Source organism: Eurosta solidaginis, chromosome 2, assembly GCF_040869045.1.
Source record: "Eurosta solidaginis isolate ZX-2024a chromosome 2, ASM4086904v1, whole genome shotgun sequence".
Lineage (NCBI taxonomy): Eukaryota > Metazoa > Arthropoda > Insecta > Diptera > Tephritidae > Eurosta > Eurosta solidaginis.
The window spans coordinates 80228625-80253185 of NC_090320.1; the positions used below are offsets into that span (position 1 = coordinate 80228625).

At 37.5% G+C, this 24561-nt stretch overlaps 1 protein-coding gene across 3 annotated transcripts in view; it reads left to right on the top strand.

Annotated features, from left to right (window-relative positions):
- The window catches only part of LOC137240019 (leucine carboxyl methyltransferase 1), a 160996-nt gene extending 157389 nt beyond the window's left edge, over positions 1-3607 (top strand). For all 3 annotated transcript variants that reach the window (XM_067765889.1, XM_067765891.1, XM_067765890.1), the window contains 3 exons: positions 1928-2353; positions 2416-2720; positions 3319-3607. In XM_067765889.1, coding sequence (XP_067621990.1) covers positions 1928-2353; positions 2416-2720; positions 3319-3355 — 768 coding nt within the window. In that variant the 3' untranslated portion in view covers positions 3356-3607. The remainder of the gene's footprint in view (positions 1-1927; positions 2354-2415; positions 2721-3318) is intronic.
- Positions 3608-24561: the final 20954 nt, after the last annotated feature.

A 24561-nucleotide genomic window follows, 5' to 3' on the forward strand; every position in this document is an offset into this window, starting at 1 on the left:
GTCAACGTTCAGATAATTTTAGGTCCGTTGGTAGAATCGCCAATTATTGTTAGAATAAAACTATTTATTTTAAAAATATTTCTATTTTATTCCTTTGAATATTTATTTTACAAAACCTTTTATTATAAATATTGAAATTTTTAAATATTGAAATATTACAAGTAGAAAAACAAGTTAAAGTATTAACATAAATAAAATAGAGTTAAAAGCTAAATATAGACCCTACAGCCACTTCGCCAGCAGGTGGGAGGAGGAATATAGGTGTTAATTATTTCTAGGTCAACATCACCTGGCTGTACCTTCTAAAGTTTGTTGACTTTCTTAGGTTTTGTCCCTGCGGCTGATATTGGGTTAAAGTAGACTTTATTGCACGGTGTGGTGGGTGATAAAGGCAAGGCCACTACCATTGCCCCTTGTGCGATCTTTCTTATGGATGTTGTACCCATCGCAAGTTCGGAGGTAGTCAACTATCTCCGCGATCTTTCCGGTCTTACAATTAAGTTGCATAACTCTGAAGTGCAACGGGGGCAGTCCTCATTCTGGGAGTTAGAGATGGGTGGATACATCTTGAAGGATGTAGGCTTTGTCGAGTGTGCTGTCCGACTGCTGCTGGAGTACCTGGTGTCGATGGGTTGGTACTTGTGTTTTAGCAGCACGATGCAACGAATCCGTCGGTCGGTCGGCTGCCATTTCTAAGCCTGGCGCATTTATGAAGGTGGCATCGGCCAAGGCCTTAACTGCATTGGACCGATGTCGCGATCATAAATATTCTTTGCTGGCATACGGAGCACATGGTGTTGGGGGCGAGGAGTTGATGACTCCTTCTTACGCGAGTGCGTGTGTCGGAAAAGGAGGGGTGGGACGGGGGTAAAAGCTGGTACTCGGCATTTCTACTGTCCATGCTAGGTAGATTGTAGTGTTGGGTTGGAGCGGCCACGTTAGCTGGAGGTGCGAGCAACAGCGGACAGTTGATGTGCCCTGCTTGGCAGCGTTGTTGCTAGTAGGTGGCGGAGGTACGCTTGAGAATGAGCCGCGGGACTTTCTTGGATGCAAACTACAGAGAGCCACAAAGGTTTTGCTAAACATTTGGGGGCCGGCGAACGTTGGGTTCTAACCCAGAACAACCCGAACGGTGTAAACATCTTTTACACATGACACACTGGCAAGAGTATGGCCGTCTGAAGTAGATCCTTTTCCAACATATGCATCAGAACCACAGCCTGCGGCCGGGGTTATTTTCAATACCTTTCCGGGCCACCGTGGTGTGATGGTAGCGTGCTCCGCCTATCACACCGTATGCCCTGGGTTCAACTCCCGGGCAAAGCAACATCAAAATTTTAGAAATAAGATTTTTCAATTAGAAGAAAATTTTTCTATGCGGAGTCGCCCCTCTGCAGTGTCTGGCAAGCGCTCAGATTGTATTTCTGCCATGAAAAGCTCTCAGTGAAAACTCATCTGCCTTGCAGATGCCGTTCGGAGTCGGCATAAAACATGTATGTCCCGTCCGGCCAATTTGTAGGGAAACATCAAGAGTAGCACGACGCAAATTGGAAGAGAAGCTCGGCCTTAGATCTCTTCGGAGTTTATCGCGCCTTACATTTATTTATTTTTTTTCCGGGGTAGGAGGATATGGAGCCGTCCAGCGGCAAGAAGCTGCTCCGAGGATGACAATTTGTGGGAGGGACGCAACAAATTAAATGGGCTCATGGAAACAACCAATATTCGCCACAATTATAAAACCATGTACCATCCTGTCTTTAGGTGTGAGTTTCCAGATCGAAGCGTAATAGCAATGGGCTCTCCTTAATATTTCGAGGAGTATTTTTGCGGTTAAAACAACAAGCTTACTAGGTCTTAATATAATAATTTAATTATATTGACCACCACTTTTCCTAACGGGCTATTTTATTCCTATTCTTTTGATCAGAAAACAGATGGAAATTGCCAAATCATAAATCTGGGTTGTGGATTCGACACTCTTTACTTTCGGTTGAGAGATACATCACATCAGTTAAAAAATTTTATTGAACTGGATTTTCCTACAGTCACAGCGCGAAAATGTTACACAATCAAACGTAATAAAGCTCTACTTGCGAAAATTCATGATGAAGATGGTGAAGTCCGTCTTAGTACAACCGATTTGCATGGCCCAAACTACCACTTGATGGGTGTTGATCTTCGAAACTTAGATGAATTGGACAACAAGCTACAGCAAGCTGAAGTTGATTACACTCTTCCGACAATATTTCTTGCCGAATGTGTACTGGTATACATCGAGGCACAAAATTGTAAGAATTTACTAAAATGGATATCAAGTAAATTTAGCACTGCTGTTTTTGTTAATTACGAACAGGTGACTTTTCATATTTGATGGAAAAACTTTAAAACTCACACTTTTTGTTATTTCTTCCTAAGGTTAACATGAAAGACAGGTTTGGAGAAGTGATGCTGAACAATTTACGGTGCCGTGGATGTAGCTTGGCTGGCGTCGAGTCATGCATTTCTTTAGATACCCAAATGGGGCGGTTTCTAGAATGTGGGTGGACTGGAAGTCGGGCTTGGGACATGGTACAGGTCTATCAAAGTATATCCCCTTCTGAGAGACAGCGTGTCGAGAGGCTGGAAATGCTAGATGAAGCCGAACTCCTTATACAGTTATTTCAACATTATTGCCTTGTAATAGCTTGGATAGGAGAACTTTTTCAAGATATTGAAATAACGTAAGCGAATGCAGTTTTATTAAGCACTAAAATGGTGTATCAATTGCGCTAGTAAATGATGTATTAATGGAACCGATACACGTCTCCCATGAGCGGCAGTCATAAAAGCATACATACTTGAATATATATTATATATATATATACTTATATTGGTGTTTTCACTTTTGTTGCCATATAAGTACAATGTTACATATTTTCGAATTTCAAACGTTGTGACAAGATGTAATAATGTAGAACTTCCACTGAAAAGTCGTCGTTTTTGATGCCTCTTTTGGTTCCGAAGAATATATAATTGAATATATACAAATTATATAGATTTTCAGTTAAACATATAAAACAATAAAATAAAAAGGTACCATAAGTGCCTTTCAGCAGTGTTCAAGTGTAATAGGTACTAAAATAATAAATTCAAAGTGAAGGGAAATCGTTGTACTTGGGCTGCCACAATGTAGAACTCTTACATATAAACTGTTGCAAATTTCTTATGCAGCTTTATGTAGTTTACAAATTTTAAAAAGGCAATGGGTATACTTTTGATATGAATATGAATTTATTCTACATCATTTAATTTTTTTGATTTCCTCTTTTTCAATTTTAGAGTGGAAAAACGGATGTCATCACTTAATATCGATTAGAATTATGACTGAATCCCATAATCCCAGTGAAATTCATTAAATGGAGCAACAAACATCATTGGCATCGCTAATCCATTGCTGCTACTATCTTCATAACAGTAATTTTTTAGAACAATGTAAACAAAGTTTCATAGTTAATTGTGTCCTTAAAAATTTTGCTTGTAAATTACTCAATTACTTTTTCGTTTCTTTTTGTAATAAATACGAATTTTATCTTATTTATATATGTTAAAATAAAATTTAAAAAAAACACTTCCATAACGTTTACTACTTTTTTTATATGTTGCTTTTTCTCCATCAAAATTATTTTCACATACTCAAAGTGTCCATTTGGGGTTACAACAGCAGTCATCGGTGTCGATTCAGGAGACATATCAACCTGGTGAAATCCACTCTTCAGGTCCAAGATAGAGTATCGTTTATTCTGTAAATACTTTGATGAGTGGAAGATGGTAGTTGTCCCTAGCCGTCAATTTGTTTAGTCCACACACATACGGGTTTTACCATTATTTTTCTTCACTAATATTTTGTTAAATCCAAAATTAGTATATCCACTATTTTCGATTACGTTGTGACTGATTGTTTGGTGCATACACGTACCTATGTATATTGGTGGATGTAACGGTATATCGTGAGCGCTTATTTAGGCATATAGGTACATACATACCCACCCACAAATTATCGTGCCTATAAATGTATCGGACGAATACCTTGTTTTACGACAAAACAATATCCTCAAACCATATGTATGAGTAATACTAGTTAGGTTGATGGCTTCACTTCCAACTGGAGCGATCCTCTAAGTTGTCATTCATCATCATGATCAGTTATCTAACCAAAGGTTGTTATATCCCTGATAAATTTATTAACATGAAGGTTGATACTTCTTTGTTAATTCCTATAAAATTTTATGTTTCGCGTAGTGAGCCACCTTTAGTATTAACAATGGAAATTATAGAAAAGTGAGGTTTCGCCCCAATCTAATGTACATGCTCAATATTACAGTTAGAAAATGTAAGCTTTATTATTTTCATGTTATTTTTTATTGATTTTTATGTAATATTATATGTGTTTGTGTAAACATAAAAATTGCAGAAGTAGAGGAACGTTATAATTTTATATGATGAGTGTAGCAAATTATGTATATACTTACCTGAGAATATGTTTAAATCAACGCTCATATACTATTCGCCCCATATGTTGCAAATCTGTACGCCTAGATAAGCGCTTACGATTTACTTTTGCATGCTAAAATGTACTTGTATGTTGAAATTATACCGTGCATGCAATAAACGAGAATTTTTCTTTCAGCAAAGTGGAAAAATTAAAAATAATCAAAAGTAATCAAAAAAGCCTTTTTTGGTTACTTTTGATTTTTTTCGGATTTCTTTCAATAATCGTAAATAATCATTATAGTTTTTTGATTATTTTTTAATCAATTGGAAAGTAATCATTAAAAATAGAATATAATGGCAAGTAATCATTAAATGGCATTTAAGGAAAGTAATCAATTGAAGGGGTTAATCGCTACCATTAGTAATCATTTTTTAACAGGTCTGGTTTTATGGCACAAAACATAATGTTAGAATATTAGCAACACTAAGGGGTACTGTCATGTCTAAGCCGATGCTAAGCAGTGATTTGTATGCACATCAAAAATTAAATCATTATGTCTACACATATGTACGTACCCGCAGCGGAGAAGCAACGCACAAACCACATGCATAAATCTGAGATACTCCCGAAAGTATGCAATGGTTGTGTAAGTGTCGCTCACATATACAAACACATGCAGATGTCTTATCTGAGATGCTCCCAAAAGTATGCAATTATAATTGTGTTCACACATACACGCGCATATGAGAAGCTATAAACGTAGTAATTTTATACACACAGAGTATATTAATTTTTTCGCATAACGGTAGCCCGTAGTGGTGGGTAATGACACTATTTTTTGAGTGTTAACACAGTAGCACAGGCACACTTTGCAGTGTTAACACATTGTGTTATAACTGATTATCGAAAGTCGATATGAGTGTAGGCACAATATCAGAGCACAGTACTGTGTTACTTACCTCTAACGCCACGTTTGACGCCATTCAGAAGAGTCAATCATGGCAACATTTATCTTCTTTCATACTCCAAGTTTTCAAAGTCATATCATCTGATCAAGAGGATAGTAAGTGGCCCTGTGGACACCATTTTTTTATGAAAAAATCAAAATAAAATAAAAATTATGAGAGCGCAGTGAGAATTTTAAAATCTTTTTAAATGTCATTATCCTCTCACCGGTTTTAACTTGTAATATTTGTATCATGAGCAATACAATCAACACACAAGCACAATGGACTATGTATGTATGTGCACTTACGATCTGAGTGTCATTTTCTGTGCTATATAGCGGGTTACTGTGTTATGAGCATTTACCAGTTTGAGCGGCATTGCACAGTTAGCTTTCTGCCATCTAGTGTGCCACTGTGTTATAAATTAATCGATAAGTGTGCGTGCGCGTGCCGCACATTACTGAGTGTTAACACAATAACACAGCGCAGTGCTGTGTTACTCAGCCTTAGTACCCCGTAACGGCATAAACTAATCGAGATAGATATACACTTGTATATATGAAAATGATCTGGGCGAAAAGAAAGTCATTCAGCCATGTCCGTCCGTCCGTCTGTCCGAGACTAGGATAACGAGTAAAATGTTGAGGTATCTTAATGCAATTTGGTATGTAAGTTCCTGGGCACTCATCCCAGATCGCTATTTAAAATGAACGAAATCGGACTATAACCACGCCCACTTTTTCGATATCGAAAATTTCGAAAAACCGAGAAAGTACGAAAATTCATTACCAAAGACGGATAAAGCGATGAAACTTGGTAGGTGGGTTGACCTTATGATGTAGAATATAAAATTAGTAAAATTTTGGACAATGGGCTTGGCACCGCCCACTTTTAAAATAAGGTAATTTAAAAGTTTTGCAAGCTCTAATTTGGCAGTCGTTGAAGATAGCATGATGCAATTTTGCAGGAAAGCTGACCCTATTACTATATGTGTTCTAAATAACAAAAAAAAAAAAACAAAATAGGATGATGAACACGCCCACTTTAAAAAAAAAATTTAAAGTAAACTTTTAACAAAAAATTTAATATCTTTACAGTATATAAGTAAACTATGTCAACATTCAACTGCAGTAATGATATGTTTAGAATACTTACAATGATATAAGTCGAACATCGGCTGAAGCCACGCCCAGTTTTTATACACAGTCGACCGTCTGTCCTTTCGCTCGGCCTTTAACACGATAACTTGAGCAAATATCGATATATCTTTACTTAACTTAAGCGCCAAATACACGACACGAACATTTCCGCGAACATTCCGCAATCTTGTTCGCAGCTTTGGCCATACACCATACGAACTTTTGGCCGAACATTAGTTCTCTTTCAGACAGCGATGAATACGGACAACAATTGTGCTGCAGCAATATTGCTCGCTGTGGCAATTAAGCGTAAAAAAAGAGAGAAGATTCAATACATTCACTCAGAAATTTTTTATTGTCCATTTTACTTTTCCGCGCACGTCTGTTCCGTTCAGAAATTACTACGATTATGAGCTATTTCGCCATACACGCACAAACAGTTCGCACAAATGTTCGCCAAAAATTAAAATATTTCGATTTTTGCCGAACATTTGCGCAAACTGGAAAACACCACCATACACGACAGAAAAGGTCGCAGAAACATGACATAACGGGAATGTTCGGGGAAATGTTCATGTCGTGTATTTGGCGCTTTAGTTCACGTACTTATCTGAACTCACTTTATCTTGGTATTAAAAATTGGCGAAATCCGACTATGACCACGCCAGCTTTTTCGATATCGAAAATGAAAAAAAAAAATGCCATAATTCTATACCATATACGAACAAAGGGATGAAACATGGTGAATGGATTGGTTTTTTGACTCAAAATATAACACCTACCATATTAAGTAGAAGAAAATGAAAAAGTTTTGCAGGGCGAAATCAAAAGCCTTGGAATCATAGCAGGAATATTGCTCGTGGTATTACATATATAAATAAATCAGCGGTACCCGACAAATGATGTTCTGGGTCACCCTGGTCCCCATTTTGGTCGATATCTCGAAAACGCCTTCACATATGCAAATAAGGGCCAACCCTCATTAATACCTTTAATTTGATACCCATATCGTACAAACACATTATAGAATCACCCCTGGTCCACCTTTATGGCGGTATCTCGAAAAGGCGTTCACCTATAGAACTAAGGCCCACTCCCTTTTAAAATACTCATTAACACCTTTCATTTGATACCCATGTCATTCAAACACTTTCCAGGGTTACCCCAGGTTTATTTCCCTAAATGGTGATTTTCCCTTATTTGACAAAGTTGAAGGAAAATCGTTCCAAAAAACGTCACCCTTGGTCTATAATTTCGGACTCTTATCGGACTTATAATTAAGAGCGCTTCGAATATACATATATCAAGGGTGATTTAAAAAAAAAAAAATGATAAAGAAATGCGTTCAAATTTAACCAAGTTTTCATATTAAAAAAAATATTCAAATAAAACGAATTGATAGCTGAAGAAACCCCCCAGCGGGTTAGGGGGTTAGAATATATCCGAGGTAGGTATGCCTGTCGTAAGAGGCGACTAAAGTACCAAATAGATTCAAGGGGTTGTGTAGCGCTACCTTTTGAGGTTGCCAGCGCAATATATAGCTTCTCCAAACCCAACTGTCAGCCTCACCTATCCGTGGCGAATCCTGTTACATTAACAACCGAGGCTCTGGCGACCCCGAACTCCTCACGGATCTAGGGGGTGGGAGGGCGGTATGACCTAGAACTTCGCATGTGGTCATAACAAATCGTTCCCGAGATGGTCGGGCTTGGTACCAGAACGTACCGGATCTGCATCCGGCGAAGGACCATCAACATTACAACATTACACTCCCCAAGACCTTCGGGGAGTATCCTTATCGCTACAACAACAACAAAAACATAGCTGAAGAAAGATAGCAAAGGTAAGTTGCTCCACTTTTTAGTATTACCATTTGTATGTATCCATGAAAAAGACAATTTTGTCTCCAAAGTTCTCAGCTGAGTATGTAATGTTCGGTTACACCCGAACTTAGCCTTCCTTACTTGTTTATAATAGCTCTGAAAATGTGTCTGCTATAATTCGCTAACGAAAAAAGCTATATAAGATTTTGGTAGTGATTTGATAAGCGTGATATTTCCAGACCCAACAGAGATAAAAGCCTATTATACATAAAAAAAGTTCATAAAAAAAAACTTCATTGCCGAATGAAGAAGGTTTGACAGTTAAAAATTAGTCGCTTAAAAAATGTTATCACTTAAAAAGCAGAAAACTTATTGATATTGAAAATATTGAAATGAATTTAGGTACCTTCGATTACAAAATATTATGAAAGTCTTTTGATATTTTGTAATCAGTAGTACACAGTGTTTTCCAAATATATTTCGATTTAAACTTTAATTTCGATTAATAATTTTATATTTACTTAACAATAAGGCTTCTCTTATTTGATAAATTAATAATATTGATAATATAATAAATCTCAAGAATCAGACAACTATGTACCTAATTATCTACAGAATGTCAAATAGAATATAAATATATTAATCTACCTTAGATAGTTTCGCTATTTTCATGAAAAGAGGCGCAGATGGTGTCGCGGTGACTGTATACTGGTTCATAAAGCCGTGGTTACTCACGAACGTACGTAGAAAAAACGTGTCAGCTGACACGACCTATCTTATGAGTGTGCAATGTAAACGAAAAATCACCGACGTGCAACGCCCGTACGTACGTAGCCCGGAACGTAGAAATCAAAACAATTTTGATTTTTTCCGTAAGAACGTGTCAGCTGATCGCTCTCTCACTAGACAGAGTTGCCTAGTAAACTTTTGTGCGCTAATTTTTGACCGTTTGCAATTTTATGCAAAAACGCCTAATTAAAGTTTGAAAAATTGTGAAAATAATTCGAAATAATTATGTAAAAGTGCTGATTATAAATATTTAATCTATTTATACTTATTTAATAGTATTTCGGCCTTTTACAATATCAAAAATTAAATTGGAAAAAGTTGATGTTTCCATAAGCATACATGCAAAATGGTCAATGGCAACAGTGCTTATCTGTAAACAATACACACACAAATATCTTATGTACATGTACACAGACGCACACATTGATTCCTACGGGCTTGAGAGTTCGGTCAAACGTGCTTCGTACGACAAACGTCCTTACGTACGGCACACGTCGGTGGGTAACTGCCGCATTAGTAGTAGCCTTGACATGGACAGTGTGAATATTTGAAAATGGTGCCTCCCATAAATTCAGAAAACAAAAATTCAGAAACACATTTTTTCAGAAAACATTAGTCAGAATCCTTTTTTCAGAAAGACAAAATTCAGAGGTCAAAATACAGAAGCGAAGTCTAGACGCCAAATTTCAGTTGTCAAAATTCAGAAGTTAAATTTCAGAAAGTAATCAGACGACAGAAAAAACATTAAATTTCTCTCGTTTATTTATTTGAAAGGTTTTTTGTACATATTGTAACGAATTTAGGGAAATTCCGCTTTTTCCACCTTCTGCTAACGTTCGAATCGATAAACTGTTGAATAAATAACTCCAATATTCAATAATGCAAAATGGCCTTTATTACACTACTTTGAGAGTACTTAACAATACCTCTTACTTCACAACTAATTGGGTGTTTAAATCAAACTGCTTACTGACTACTCAGCTTTCGTTGCTTTTATACTCTCTGTTGCCTTCTTCACCCATTTCTCCTAAGGTCTAGTAACTTCGCGAACTTCATGTCTGGTTACCAGCCATATATGTACATGTACATATATTTGTAGTTTATAGCTTCTCGCATAGCCATATACGTGTAAAAAAGCTCGGCTATTATGAAATAAATTTGAGGGCTCGATGTTCGAGAAAGCAAAAAGTTAAATGTTGCGAACAAAGCTTTTGTTGTGGTCAAATCAGTCAACTGCCTAAAAACAGGATCAGATTCACAAAAAGGATTAGGTGTAATGACGTAACTCAATATAAATTGCTTTCAGCACTACAGCTCGACTGGAGGCTATATATAAAGATGATCTAGGTATTATAGAATGTGAATGGTTATTCCCTAAGCAGGAACAATTGAAAACTGGTTTCTTTCAATTGTTATCTGCTCATTTCTCTTATATTGAAGGGCTCTAACAGTCTTCTCAATGGGTGTCTACGAAGGTTCGTTGGGATGGGTCTTATTCGATCTAGCCATCAAACCAACAGAGGGTTCCAAAACATTATCTTTATAACAAGCCAACCTAATAAAACCGCACTGCGTGTTTTTGGCGCACGCAAACAACTGGCGTTTTTTGCCCTAACCCAAATAAGCATGCGTTGCGACAATGTAAAGCATGTGTGCAAACGTCAAATCTAAATGTCACGCAGGACAAAAATTGGAAATCGAGTTAGGTTTTTACGCAGCAAATTCAATTTGGGTTGCTCTCCAAGTTGTATGTGCATGAGACATTTTTGACAGAAAATGACTTGCGTGCGTTTATATTAGGTTGGCTTGTAAGCTGGCCAGTTGCACCATTAACCAAACCGTCGCACAGTGGCGCCTTTTGAGTTTTTTCTTTGCAAAAATCATAACCATAAATCATTTGAACGAATGAAGATATTTTAAAAATTTAAAATGCAAATGAAAGCTAATTATTTGAAGTTTTATTGTGTGAAAGCTCAGAATGTCACAGATACAGGGTGCTTCAAAAAAATTCGTCAAAGATTTTTAGAAAAAAGCAAAAACAAAATGTTTTTAGTAAAAAATAAAAAAAATAAAATGAGATTTGTCTTATAATGACGTATTTAAGCATTAAATAAGATAAACTTATGATTTTGATAAGACAGCGTGGCACTGCCCACTTATGATAAAAAGTTTTATCTAAGTAGTCACGTAATCAATAACTACCAAAATCGATAGACGTATTGTTTCTTTTAAATGGCAATACTCTTATAAAACTCAAATGTCCATTTTTGGTGCCACAATAACAGGGTGCTTCAAAATTCATCGTAAAATTTTACATTTTTTTTTTTTTAATTTACAAGCCAAATATGTATTTTATTAATAACTAAAAGTTATTGAAATTGGTTCAATGAAATTTTATTTGAGCTAAAGATTAAACAGCCAACGAATTTTGGAAAAGGGGAGTGGCACTGCTCATTTATGCTAAAAAGTTTGATCTTAGTAACCGCTTCATCAATTTGTACCAAACTCGATAGACGTATTGATTTCTATAAAAATTTAATATCGTTTGAAGGCGAAATGCCTAAGCTTTAAAATAAATTTGATAAACTTTAGAGAAATGCAATGCAATGAAATTAATTAATTCTTAAAAAATTAACTTGTACATAGGTATCTTATTTTTCAATAAAGTAACAAAATTGATTAGTAAATCTCTTTTTCATTGTTGTGATAAGAAGTGAGAAACTTATTTTATCTTAACATAGTCATCGTCACTGGAACATATACTAACAAAGCAACCATTTCTGAGCTATACGCATCTGTAAGATCTTTTTGTGGTCTTACATACCTCAGATGATATGACTGGATCTGAAGAGATAGCTAACATGTTGAAAGGTCTTCGTTTTGTCTAACTCGTGATACTTTGCAGGTGTTCATATATCTATATCTTTTGTAGTCCTTGTTCTTAGATTCTTGAGCTTCTTCAGACAATTCTCCTAATGGTAAGCACTGGTACTCTATTAAATCTTTTCCATGTGCTAAAATTTTATGTACCCTTGGTGTAAGTTTCTTCTCAGGATACTTTTGATGCAGCAACTCCGTAGTTTTAGATGCATTTTTGCAAATTTGGGCCCATTAACTGGTTCATGGCAGTTTAAAATATTTAAAATTACTCCCAATCTTTTCACAATATTCTATCAACTCCTGTTATGCGAGCAGTCACTTCATCGTTTTCAAAAAATCTTCTTGACGAGTTACCATCATTTGTATTTCCGTATCCATACTTTGGACAGTCAACTCTAAGGCCAATCTCTTTATAGAATGCATCCTGAATTACTTTTTTTCTCCTGTTTTGTTTCTCCTTACATGTTGTATTGTCGTCGAAAACTTCTCCTTGTTGTGGTAGTGTATAAGCCAGCTTCAAAACAAATTCCATACATCTTATCCTAGAATGCAAAGGAGATATTCCATACTCATAATTTAGTTCGTCAGTTATTGAATCATCAAGATTTTCAAAACCTTTTGGCTCTTCTTACAAATTGGACATTTCATTGTAGATGTCGTATTTGTTATTAAGTTCAAAACTTTTCCATCGACCATTGTTATTGTAATGACATTCCCCTCTTAAATTTCAATTATTGTTGGTTCTTATTTGGCAATTTGATTTTTTATATCACTCACTGTAGCTTTTATGAGTTCCGAAGACTCCTTCTCGTATTTAAATAATATTGGGCGGCACAATATAGTTGATGACGGACGTGGATTTTTCCAATATTCTGAATCTTCATCTTTTAGTCGTAATGGAACAATAGAAGCCATAAACATATTACTATCTGTAATTGTTTCATCGTATACATTTATTCTTTGTTTATATGCGCTTTGTCCTGATGATCCATCACAGCCCCACTTAGTTATCAATGCTAGCTCCTTTGGCAGTGATTTCAACTTTTCTTCAGTAAAACTTTGAAGGAGTCGTGTAGACGTGTGATCCATTAGGTTTTGTAGCTCAATTTCAGCTGATACTTCGGTTATTTTGGGACTTAGAGGAACTGCTTCTTTCTTGGCTTGAGTAATTTTTTTGTATCCAGGTAAAATATCGGCATTACGTTGCAATAATGACTTACGCAATATAATATATTTTTTCTTCGTTAAACCGATATCCATAAACAGCGCCAAAGCTTCTTCGGATTTCCTAGGTAGCGCATTTGGTGGTGTGGGAATGCTGTTTTTGATCCTCATCAGTCGCACTGGACTTGCTACCGCAACTGCTTCTGTTATATGAGATTTCACGTTTTCTTCACCTTTTTTATATTTAATAGTCAGTGCTTCTGAAAGATGAGTCGTGGCCATACCTTTTGTGGTATCAGACAGCTTCCTTTTCCTTGTGTAGGTAGAACACTCTTCTATGGGATTTGTTGGTCTCCCTCTAGTTGGATTGGCTGACGTGCTTCATCCAAAAAAGTTTTGTCAGCTAGCCACTTTTCATGCTTACTTAGAAATTTTGAATTGTTACGATAGACGTCCTTCCATTTTCTTTCTATCATAATGTATTGTAAACCAATTTTTTCTTCCAGGCCTTCCTTTTCTTTAATGCTTGTTTCACTCGCTAATTCTCTCATAATAGCCTCAACGAAGTCCCGTCTTGACTTTGTGGATTTAAACACCGCAAATAGTTTCGAGTTTTCTAGATACATATTAGTATTGGCTTCGAGTGTATCTGACTAAATATTAATATGTGAACTATATTTAAAAATACTATTCACTTTATTAAAGTAAACAGAATACTTAGTTCCTTAATCTCCAAAAGACGAATGATAATGTGCATTGTATGATGGATAGCTTTATATACCTACTCAAATTATTAAAATGAATTTCAGGTATACAATTCGTAACTAAAAAAATATATGTTGTTAACAAGTTCCAATAACAAAAACGACCTTACGGCCGTACTGAATTATATATACCTGCTCAGACGCGTATTTATGCCCAAGGTTGTTTAACTTTATTTGATGTAAAAAGTGAAGTTGCAGCTGGATGCAAGTAGACTTTATGAATTTAGGTAACTGAATATTTCACAAATAACTACTGTTAATTTGACGGAGCACATATTTTAACATTTTTTTTCCATCAAAATTTTAAAAAGGGCCTAAAAATAGGCATTTTGAAAAGCAGATATATCCGCCAACTTTTACCAAAAAAAAAACAATTTTTTTTGTTTCAATCCTAAATTAAATTATCTTTAATTGCTATACAAGAAAACGACAACCGGCCGCGTTATTTACTCACAAAACCATTTTAAATACAACGAAAAAAAGAAAAGTTAAATAGTGTAAACTATAATTTTCTGTGAAAAAACAGTTATATATTCTTGATCCCTGGAAAATTCTCTATTAGAAACATGTATTAGATTTAGCGAACGCTTTCATGATTTTTTTGATTTTTGCCATGCTTTAACGGCAGAGGCGCCACTGTGCGTCGTCTGTGTTGATATTCACTGTCTTCATATATTTGGCCGAGGTTTTTAGCGTTAAGCTCTACGCAAGGCCCTGCGTTTCCGAAGTTTTGAATAATCTGACCCGTTCTATGATAGTATTTTAGCCACTAACGGACTACAATTCCTTTAACCACATCTTTCGCAGTCGGCAAATTTTCTGTAGAAGGAATTTGACTCAGTTTAAGGGCATTATAGTTGTCAGATTCCTCTAATTGCTGAATTGCTTAGTCAGGAACTTGGCCACGACTCTACTGGCAATCAAAAAATGTCAAAGCAATAGCAAACGGTTCATCTCCATGCTGTCTCATTATTTCATTCAATTCATAACATTTAAAGATTATGGCGAAGGGACTAAGACGCTGTAAGCATTGATTGGATTCGGTGAGAAAATCCATCTATCTCCTGTTGTTGTTGTTGCACTAACAGTGCTTCACCCCATTCAATGGGCATGACCACTCACAAATTGTCATCAAAGTCCTCTAACGGGAGTCCAAAGAAACTGGATGTTTCAACAGGGGCGGACCATAGGGAGATAGGTGTTAGAGGCGTAGGTTCCACATTACAATTGAAAAGATGGTTGGTGATTCTGGACAAGTAAGAGTTTAACCTGTTACAGTATCCAGAACGAAGTTGGGCCAGGGTGACTCGTGTCTCCCTTGGTAGTGTGCTTTATACTTCTGTAAAGGTGGGATATTGCATATTAATAACGGGGTTCACCGGGCTCGTCCTGACAAAGGCGTTTACCGATTCTGTGTGGATTTGGCTAAGGGTCTGCTTATGCTTGCCTGGATCAAACGGCTGTGTTTGCAGGTGCCGGATCTCGTCATAGTGCTTTAGGAGATGTTCCCTTAATCGCCGTGGAGGCGGTGCCAAATCAAGCAGTTGTTTTCTAGGATGTCCTAGTATGTGACAATTACGCAAGAACTGCTTGTTCAGCATTTCGTTGTGCTCTTTAATATTGAGCTCTTTGGCCTGACTAAGTAGATGGTGTTCGGGGATCATAAGGAGACATCCGGTGGCAGTTCTGATTGCAGCATTTTGACAGGTATGTAGCCTTATCCAGTGTGTATTTTAAGATCAGGCGACCAGACTGGTGACAATTGGTAATTGCTTTGTACGTGGTTAACACGTGGTGGAGGATTTTGTTGCGACTTTTTACTTTAGAAACAATCTCGGTGGCATGAGCCTTGAAGGTTAGAGTATTATCAAACGTTACCCCTAAGATCTTTGAATGACTGACAGTCGGTAGTGTAACATCATCGACGCGTATGTCCAATATTTGCGACATCTGTTCCTTCCGTAAGCAGGGTGGCCGTGGATTTTGTCGGTGATAATGCCAAGTTGCACGAGGTGAAGAAACCGGAACGATCGGGGAGATTGCTGTTTATTTTAGTAACTAATTAACACCACCATGTGGAACCCCCTGTTTAATTTTTCTAGGTTTAGAAATTTCGTTCCTAAATTGAACCGACGCCTGCCGGCAACTGAGATAATTAGCGGTCCATCTTTTTAGACAAGCGGGAAGGCGTGAGCCTTCTATGCCTTGGAGTAGCGTGCCGTGGTTGACTGTGTCAAAAGCTTTTGACAGGTCAAGTGGCACGAGCACCGTCCTATGATGGGGTTTTGGTGATTTACTTACTTAATTGGCGCTTAACCGTCTAAACGGTTATGGTCGTCCAACAAGGCGCGCCAGTCGCTTCTTCGCTCCGCCAACCGGCGCCAATTGGTCACACCAAGGGAGTTTAAATCGTTTTTCCCCTGGTCCTTCCAACGGAGTGGGGGCCGCCCTCTACCTCTGCTTCCATAGGCGGGTTCCTATAGAATCACCCTCTTGGCCGAAGCATCATCTTTCGTTCGCATAACATGGCCTAGCCAGCGCAGCCGCTGCGTTTTAATTCGCTAGACTATGTTGATGTCTGCGTATAGCTCGTACAGCTCATCATTAAATCTTCTTTGGTACTCGCCATCGCCAACGCGTAGAGGTCGATAAATCTTTCGAAGAAGTTTTCTCTCGAACACTCCCAAAGCCGCTTCATCTGCTGTTGTCATGGTCCATGCTTCTGCCCCATATAGAAGGACGGGTACGATAAGTGGCTTGTAGAGTATGATTTTCGTTCGCCGAGAGAGGACTTTACTTTTCAATTGCCTACCTAGCCCAAAGTAGCATTTATTAGCAAGATTGATTCTTCGCTGGATTTCAGTGCTGATGTTGTTGCTAGTGTTGATGCTGGTTCCCAAATAAACGAAGTCTTTTACTATTTCGAAATTATGGCTGCCAACAGTAGCGTGGTTGCCAAGGCGCATATGCGCTGACTCTTTGCTCGATGACAGCAGGATCTTCGTTTTGTCCTCATTCACCATCAAACCCATCTTTACCGCTTATTTTTCCAGTTTGGAGTAAGCAGAACTAACAGCGCGGGTGTTTAGGCCGATGATATCAATGTCATCAGCATATGCCAGTAATTGCACGCTTTTATAGTATATTGTTCCAGTGCGGTTAAGTTCTGCAGCTAGTATAATTTTCTCCAGCATCAAATTAAAGAAATCGCACGGTAGGGGGTCACCCTGTCTGAAACCTCGTTTAGTTTCGAACGGCTCGGAGAGGTCCTTCCCAATTCTGACTGAGCTGATGGTGGTGCTCAACGTCATTTTGCACAGCCGTATAAGTTTTGCGGGGAAACCAAATTCAGACATAGCGGCATATAGGCAGCTCCTTTTCGTGCTGTCGAAGGCGGCTTTAAAGTCGACGAAGAGGTGATGTGTGTCGATTCTTTTTTCACGGGTTTTTTTCAAGATTTGGCGCATTGGGAAAATCTGGTCGATGGTAGATTTACCAGGTCTGAAGCCGCACTGATAAGGTCCAATCAGCCGGTTCACGGTGGGCTTAAATCTTTCACACAATACACTTGAAAGGACCTTATATGCGATATTAAGAAGGCTTTTTCCACGGTAGTTGGTGCATTTTGCAGTATCCCCCTTCTTGTGGACTGGGCAAAGAACACTTAGATTCCAACCGTCGGGCATGCACTCTTCCGCCCATATTTTGCTAAGAAGCTGCTGCATGCGCCTTACCAACTCCTCGCCGCCGTTCTTGAATAGCTCCGCAGGCAATCCATCAGCGCCCACGACCTTTTTGTTTTTCAATCTGGTTATTGCTATTCTAACTTCGTCATAATCGGGCGGGGAGACATATATTCCATCATCATCGATTGCGGGATCGGGTTCTTCATCTCTGCGCGGTGAATTGCTGCCTCCATTTAGGAGAACAGAGAAGTTTTCCCTCCATAATCTAAGCACTCTCTGGACATCAGTTACAAGGTCGCCGTTTTCGTTCCTACAGGAGTTTGCCCCGGTCTTAAGACCTTCCGCCTGTCGCCGTATTTTTTGGTAAAATTTTCGGGCGTTATTCCTGGTGGCTAGCAGCTCAAGCTCCTCGCATTCACGCCTTTCTGCTTCTGCTTTTTTCTTCCTGAAAAGGCGTCTCGCTTCCTCTTTGCTGATTTAATACGTAATTAATCTGAGTTTTAATGGCATTGAGCGCCGTGGTGGTGCTGTACATTTTACGGAAGCCATATTGGTGCGTGGCTAGGCGAAGATTTGCCGTGAAGAAGCAGAACGGTTTCCAATGTCTTAGCTACTGGCGAATAGACTCGTCGGTCGATAAGACTCGCCTTCGTTAGCTCGTCTGCCAGGCTTTAGTAGCGGGATTATCCTTGTCATTTTCCATTTTTCGGGAATAACGAAGGATTCCAGTGACAGGTTGAGAACATGTGTGAGGTATTTTATTCCCTCATCGCCAATGTGTTTAAGCATATGAATGGCTATTCCGTCGGGCCTATCTACTTGGAGGGCGTGGCCTTGCGGATGGCTGCTTCAACCTCTGTGGGGTGATAGTAATGGGTGGGACGTCGTGTTTATGTTTATGAGCTCGTCTGTTAGCACGACGTCTGGCTTTGTTTGCAGAAAAATTCACCATAAATTGCCGGCAAAAGCCGCTAGCGCATTTCTTCGACTCAGATAAAGTTTTATCACCGAAGGATAAAGATACTTTATCGTTGTGTTTAGTTGGATTAGACAAGGATTTGACGGTTGATCACAATTTATTAACACCCGCAGAGAGGTTGCAGTTCTTTATATGCTCCCCCCATACGTTTATGTTCATTTACCAGCCGCATGATATCCAAGTTAAGACTCGTAATAAGAGGGTCTCTGGGGTTGAGTTGTCTCGCAAGGTCACGTTCTCTTGCTAAATTTTCGGCTTCGGCCGGGAAATGCGGTATGATTTCAGGTTTTCTACCTGCCGGGATGAAGCGTGCAGAAGCTGAAGCGATGACCTTTCGAAACGCACACTCGCCTTGCCGGACATCAGTCGGAACGGGAAGAGCAGCAAAAGATTGATTTGTAAAGGTTGTGTAGTTTTCCCAATTGGTTTTTTTTAAATTAATGAGAGTCCACTTTTCAGAGGTGATAAAACTGGAAGGTCGCTCAATAAAAAGGAGTATGGGCAGGTGATCAGAAGCTAAAGTAAGGATCGGTTGCGATTCAACGCAATTTATGAGCCCTGAACTGAAGATTGATATGTCAAGCGAGCTGTGGCAATTACCTGCAGTTCTGGTGGGGCATCGCCGTTTATCGCGCAGAAAGTCGTATTGTCTATTTGCTCTGCTAGCTGCCTGCCTCTGCTGTCGACTGGCAAGCTGCAATGCCAGAGATCGTGATGAGCGTTGAAATCACCGACCGGGATGAAACGAGCAGAAGCTGAAGCGATGACCTTGCGGAACGCACGCTCGCCTTTCCGGACATCAGTCGGAACGGGAAGAGCAGCAAAATACTGATTTTTAAAGGTTGTGTAGTCTTCCCAATCGGCTTTTTTAAAATTAATGAAAGCCCGCTTTTCAGGGGTGATATAATTGGCAGGTCGCTCAATAGAAAGGAGTATGGGCAGGTGATCAAAAGCTGAAGTAAGGAGCGACTGCAATTCAACGCAATTTATGAGCCCTGCACTGACGATTGACATGTCAGGCGAGCTGTGGCAATTACCTGCAACATAAAAAAATGAAATACGCTCAGAAATCGAAAATTCTTCCTGAGCATATGGTCAAAATTTCCCACTGCCACGTTACAGTCATACTTTGTTTAAGCTTATAATTATCAAAGTATATATTAAATGAAGAATCTACTAGGCATGTATAAAGATACCGATGAATAGCATTATATTTATATTGACATTTCTTTATATCTGTTATAAATTTAAAGTTAAGCCGGTTTTAGTTGCACTGCCACGTTCCGTAATTTCGGAAGTGGTTTTGGATGTTATTGGAAGTTTGTGAAAAATCTGCGAATCTACGAATCTGATAATATTCCCTGTTTTATGTGCCATGGAAAAAAGAGGAAATCATAGATACACACCTTCTTTTTGCGTAAAAGCTCATTACAGCATACGTTATATGTAAGTATATTTTTGATCACTGCCACGTTACAACATATCACTGTGACGTCACACGTACGATTTTTTTAGCAAACGCTATTGCGGAAAGTGAATAGATACTCAAAAATATATATAACTTCTAATGACTTGCACTTAATTATACTAAAATATATTGGGCTATGAAGCTGCATACACAAAAAATTCTAAAAATATAACTAACAAATGTATAAGCACTGGGCGTATGAGTAACATTGATTCTACCCACATAGCAGATGGAAGATTGATTAAAGTATAAATCATAGTGTACCTATACAAGTGTGTCAGCTAAGCGATAAACGTTAAAACTACAAACAGCCTCGCTCACCTGAGGCAAATCTCAGGTCTAGAGTTGCATTTTTGGTACGCAAGAGTACTTCAAGCTGAGTTGCATTTGATAGTTTAATAAAACTTTGTAGTAGCCTGCAACAATGCAGAAACATACGGAAAGCAAAATTTATTTAAATTAGAGTCAAAATATAAAGCGCCACACGTGTAACATGGAAACATTTCTCTTCTAAGGCTGTTTACACAAATGCATAAGGGCAAAATTATATAAACGCTTTGGTCACTTCAAAGCAAAGATAACGTACGGCGTTTCATTGTTTTCCGTCTGGCGTTGTCAAAGCGTAGGCACGCAACCAAAGCATTTATGTAAATTTTTCGATACTTCGCCCGACAGATGAATTAATGAATGCAACACAACCAAAGCGCCTGTGTGCAAACAAATCAAACTTTTATATGGCACTACTTTATTTTCTATTCTTGTATTTTCTCTTATATTTTTTGTCGAGGGAGCCAATAAGGTTTCAGTACTAGTATAAGTGTGTGAACTATATTTAAAAAAAACTAACGAAATACAAGAAAAATACAACGTATTTCATTAAAAACAAACAAGCTAATTTGTATTTCGATAGGGTTTTTTGACATTAGGCTGTTTTTATTAATTTTTTGTGACACATTTTGTTTTTAGTTTCAAAATTTTGTGCCTAAAAACACAACTAAATTCAAAGTGTAAATTGTGTGTGCAAATGAGTTTTCAATAAGTGTACATTTTTCAGTTTTTCATAGTTAAGTATTTAACCTCCAGATTCTTGTGTTATAAAAATATAGTGAACTTGGGTACAGAAATTCAAATTAACCCAGATTTTCCCGTTATGCTCACTTAAGCGAGTGCCTGTCAGAAAGAAGTCAACACACTTGTACTTGTACACTATGTCCTTTGACGACTAAAAACTGTTTAATCAATTCTGCGATCAAAAGAAGACTCGAAATCGACTCCCTGTTATGAGTGAAATATGATTTATTGAAAAAGCAAGAACAAAATGTAAAGCGATCACAAAAAATGATAAAAATAAGATTCGAAATAGACTCTTAAATGTCTCGAGAAAGAATCGCAAAAGCTTTAAAACACACTTAAAAATTATTCCCACAAAACTCATAAATGATGGTAAATATTACTGCAAAAAGACTAAATACTGATTTTAAATATAGGTTAAAAGAGGCTCGCAAAGTGTAGCCGCTCGTAGGGTACCATTTTCTCCCGACGAGGGAGCCTTTTCTGATCAGAAAATGAGCGCATATATGCATATTTTGATCATGCTGGAGACTCGAAAAAGACTCTAATATGATTAATAATTTAAAAAAATGCTGGGTGGGTATGTATTTCCATTTACTTTTTTGTAGGAGTAAAGGACTTGATTTAGTTGATAAACGAAGACAGGATGAGACTCTGTTTTCCTCCTCTTTAAGAATATATAGGACTTGCTCATGGGAGGGTCTAATAAAAGTGAAACAATAATGGCTTTTTTATATGATTTATTTTTAAAATTTTCGAACTATTCTGAATGTATAGGTTAGCTATTCTAAGTACCTTTACACAAAAAATCTTATTTTAAAGAAACATTTATACAGGTATATTAGTTATATCCTTGTCTGGATGTATTAAAAGTAGCTACTTTATTATGGCGAACTTGTATTTGATGGGCGCTGGAAATATTTTGTATGTGCTTTGCTCTTGAAAACAGCTCTACAACTTGCAATTCAGCGTTAATCATTTCAATTTGATTGCTTGTTACTTCTTCAATCGTAATTTTTGATGGAGTCATGTGGACTGCCTGTACAAAGTCAGATGAATTGTTAACGACTATATCAAGTGCTCTTATATGTTTTCGAACGATTGTTTTAATGGTTGCACAAATCCCGTCTTCACAACCTTTGCCATGTGATGTTGCAAAGTAGTTCCAAACAATTTTCATTCCAAATATTTGTTCAAAGTGAGGAATTAAAGCTGCAATATATTTGTTTTTAATTGTGGGGATGGTCCATGACTCCACATTTTTAAAATTCTAACTGTACTTGGCAAATTTTTAAACAATATGTACAAGTATGGAACAATAGTGTCTTTTGTATGTGACAAATTGTTTGATACCAGCACCTTGGCAGTGAAGGTTTCGTTATAATATAAGCTACTGGTAAAAATTTAAAGCTGCCGCTGATTCCAGTGTGCACTTTGGACTTCATCTTGATTTTCGCAAACGAAATTCTCCGCAAAATCCACTTGCAACAGACATTCTACGGCATAATCCCCGCTAAGAGCTCTTGGGCGATCATGAACATTAAATACGTCGGACTGCTCGCATTTGTTAAGACTATGTACTAAATATTGCGCCGACAAGCCAAATATTTATGCAACAAGATCAGTTAGCTTTCCACTTTTCTTTCGTCTTTCAGTCCGATTGACACCATCGTTTTTCGTCCATTTCATCCATGATACTTGCATATCTAGACCAGCTTCACCCACCAGGGCAGTCAATTTCGGTACTGTTATACCAGTACATTTAACGCACTCTCCATACCAGCAGTCCATGGAAGATATATCACACAAGAGTGCAATAACAAACCATTTTCATAATCTGATACGTGGGCAATAAATTTATGTAAAGCAGAGACGGCATCTATGAAATTAGCATGGTAGTAGGAAAAAAGTAATTCCACACGTGTCTATATCGAAGGGGAAAGAAATTTTAAACCTAGTTTTTCCTTAACAAAGTGGAGTGGTCTTAAACAGTAAAACAAAATCACAGTACTTACCTTTCCCCGAGTTGCCTTGTTCTTCATTAAATAGTGCACATGCTTCTCTGCAGCTTAGTACCATATGCCTAGTGGGCAACAAGATTTTCTCGCCACTTTCGGACAGATATTCCTTCACATCTCGAATTCTGGGTGAGACTCGCGAAATATCGTCACGCTCATAGAAAGCTATAATAGCTTTTTTGAGCATTAAGATATTTTGGTGAATTTTTTTTTTTTTGGGGCGGTGTTGGTAGAATACTAGTCTCCATGTCCATTTTATTGGCTTCACGCACGGTACTAAAAAATTTGCTCAGGACTGCTTTCCGCTTAGTTGGTGATTAGGGTAATGCGCGTTCTGCTTTCCTCACCGCCTTATCGAATGTTTGTGAACAGTTATACACTGTTAATTGAGTGTCACTCAAAACTGATCTGCTCCGTTTTTTTTACGAAACTTCTGTACCCTTTGCCGAATGTTCTCACGCCGTTTTTCGAGCACACTACTAATTGTTGTTTGCGGCATTTCATTTTCTTCATTTTTCTTTTTTTGCCGGTAAAGTTTCGTACTTGCAGCTCTTTTCTTTTTATACTCCTCCGGTGCTTTTAAGCTTAGCTATGTAATTTTTATTTTGCTGAGTTTTACTTACGCGAACCTGTGGTTTTATAATTATTATATTAGAATATACATAGTTAAATTATTAAAAAAAAATCACTGCCACGTTACACATGATTGACTCATTTTATTCTCTCGAAAATAAATTATCTAAACCCAATTTGGAATAGATGTTCAGAAGAAAGACTAAGTGAATTACAAAGGCTACAAAATAAATTAATAAAAAATATCCTTGTACTCCCGCGTACAACTAGCACATCCAATATATATGTAAACATGCTTGATATTCGAAAGTATTCAGCTCTTCAAACTATTATGGTCACATATAAGATAAAAAACAACTTAATAAAACACAATATACAATTAACAGCAGTAGAAAGCACTGATTATAATCTACGAAACTCCCAGAACATGAGGATTCACTTTTTTCGAACTGAAAGATGCGCTAGATCTATTAGAAGCTACGGTATAAGATTATTCAATAAATTACCGTTAGAGATAAAAAATATAAATAACATTCTACTATTCAAACGATATGTAACAAACTTACTACTGTCTAACTATAATTTTAGAATATAAACATATATATAACCACATACTTAAAATATTTATGGAACAATCCAATTTATTGTCTCCTCTAATTAGGAATATTTCCTCTTGCCACAACGGATTGATGCAAAATGAGAAAAATGTATTCGTTATCTTCTCGCACAAAATTTTATATTTTTTGAGAAAATTGATGTATGTATATATATTGTATATCAAAGTTGTTA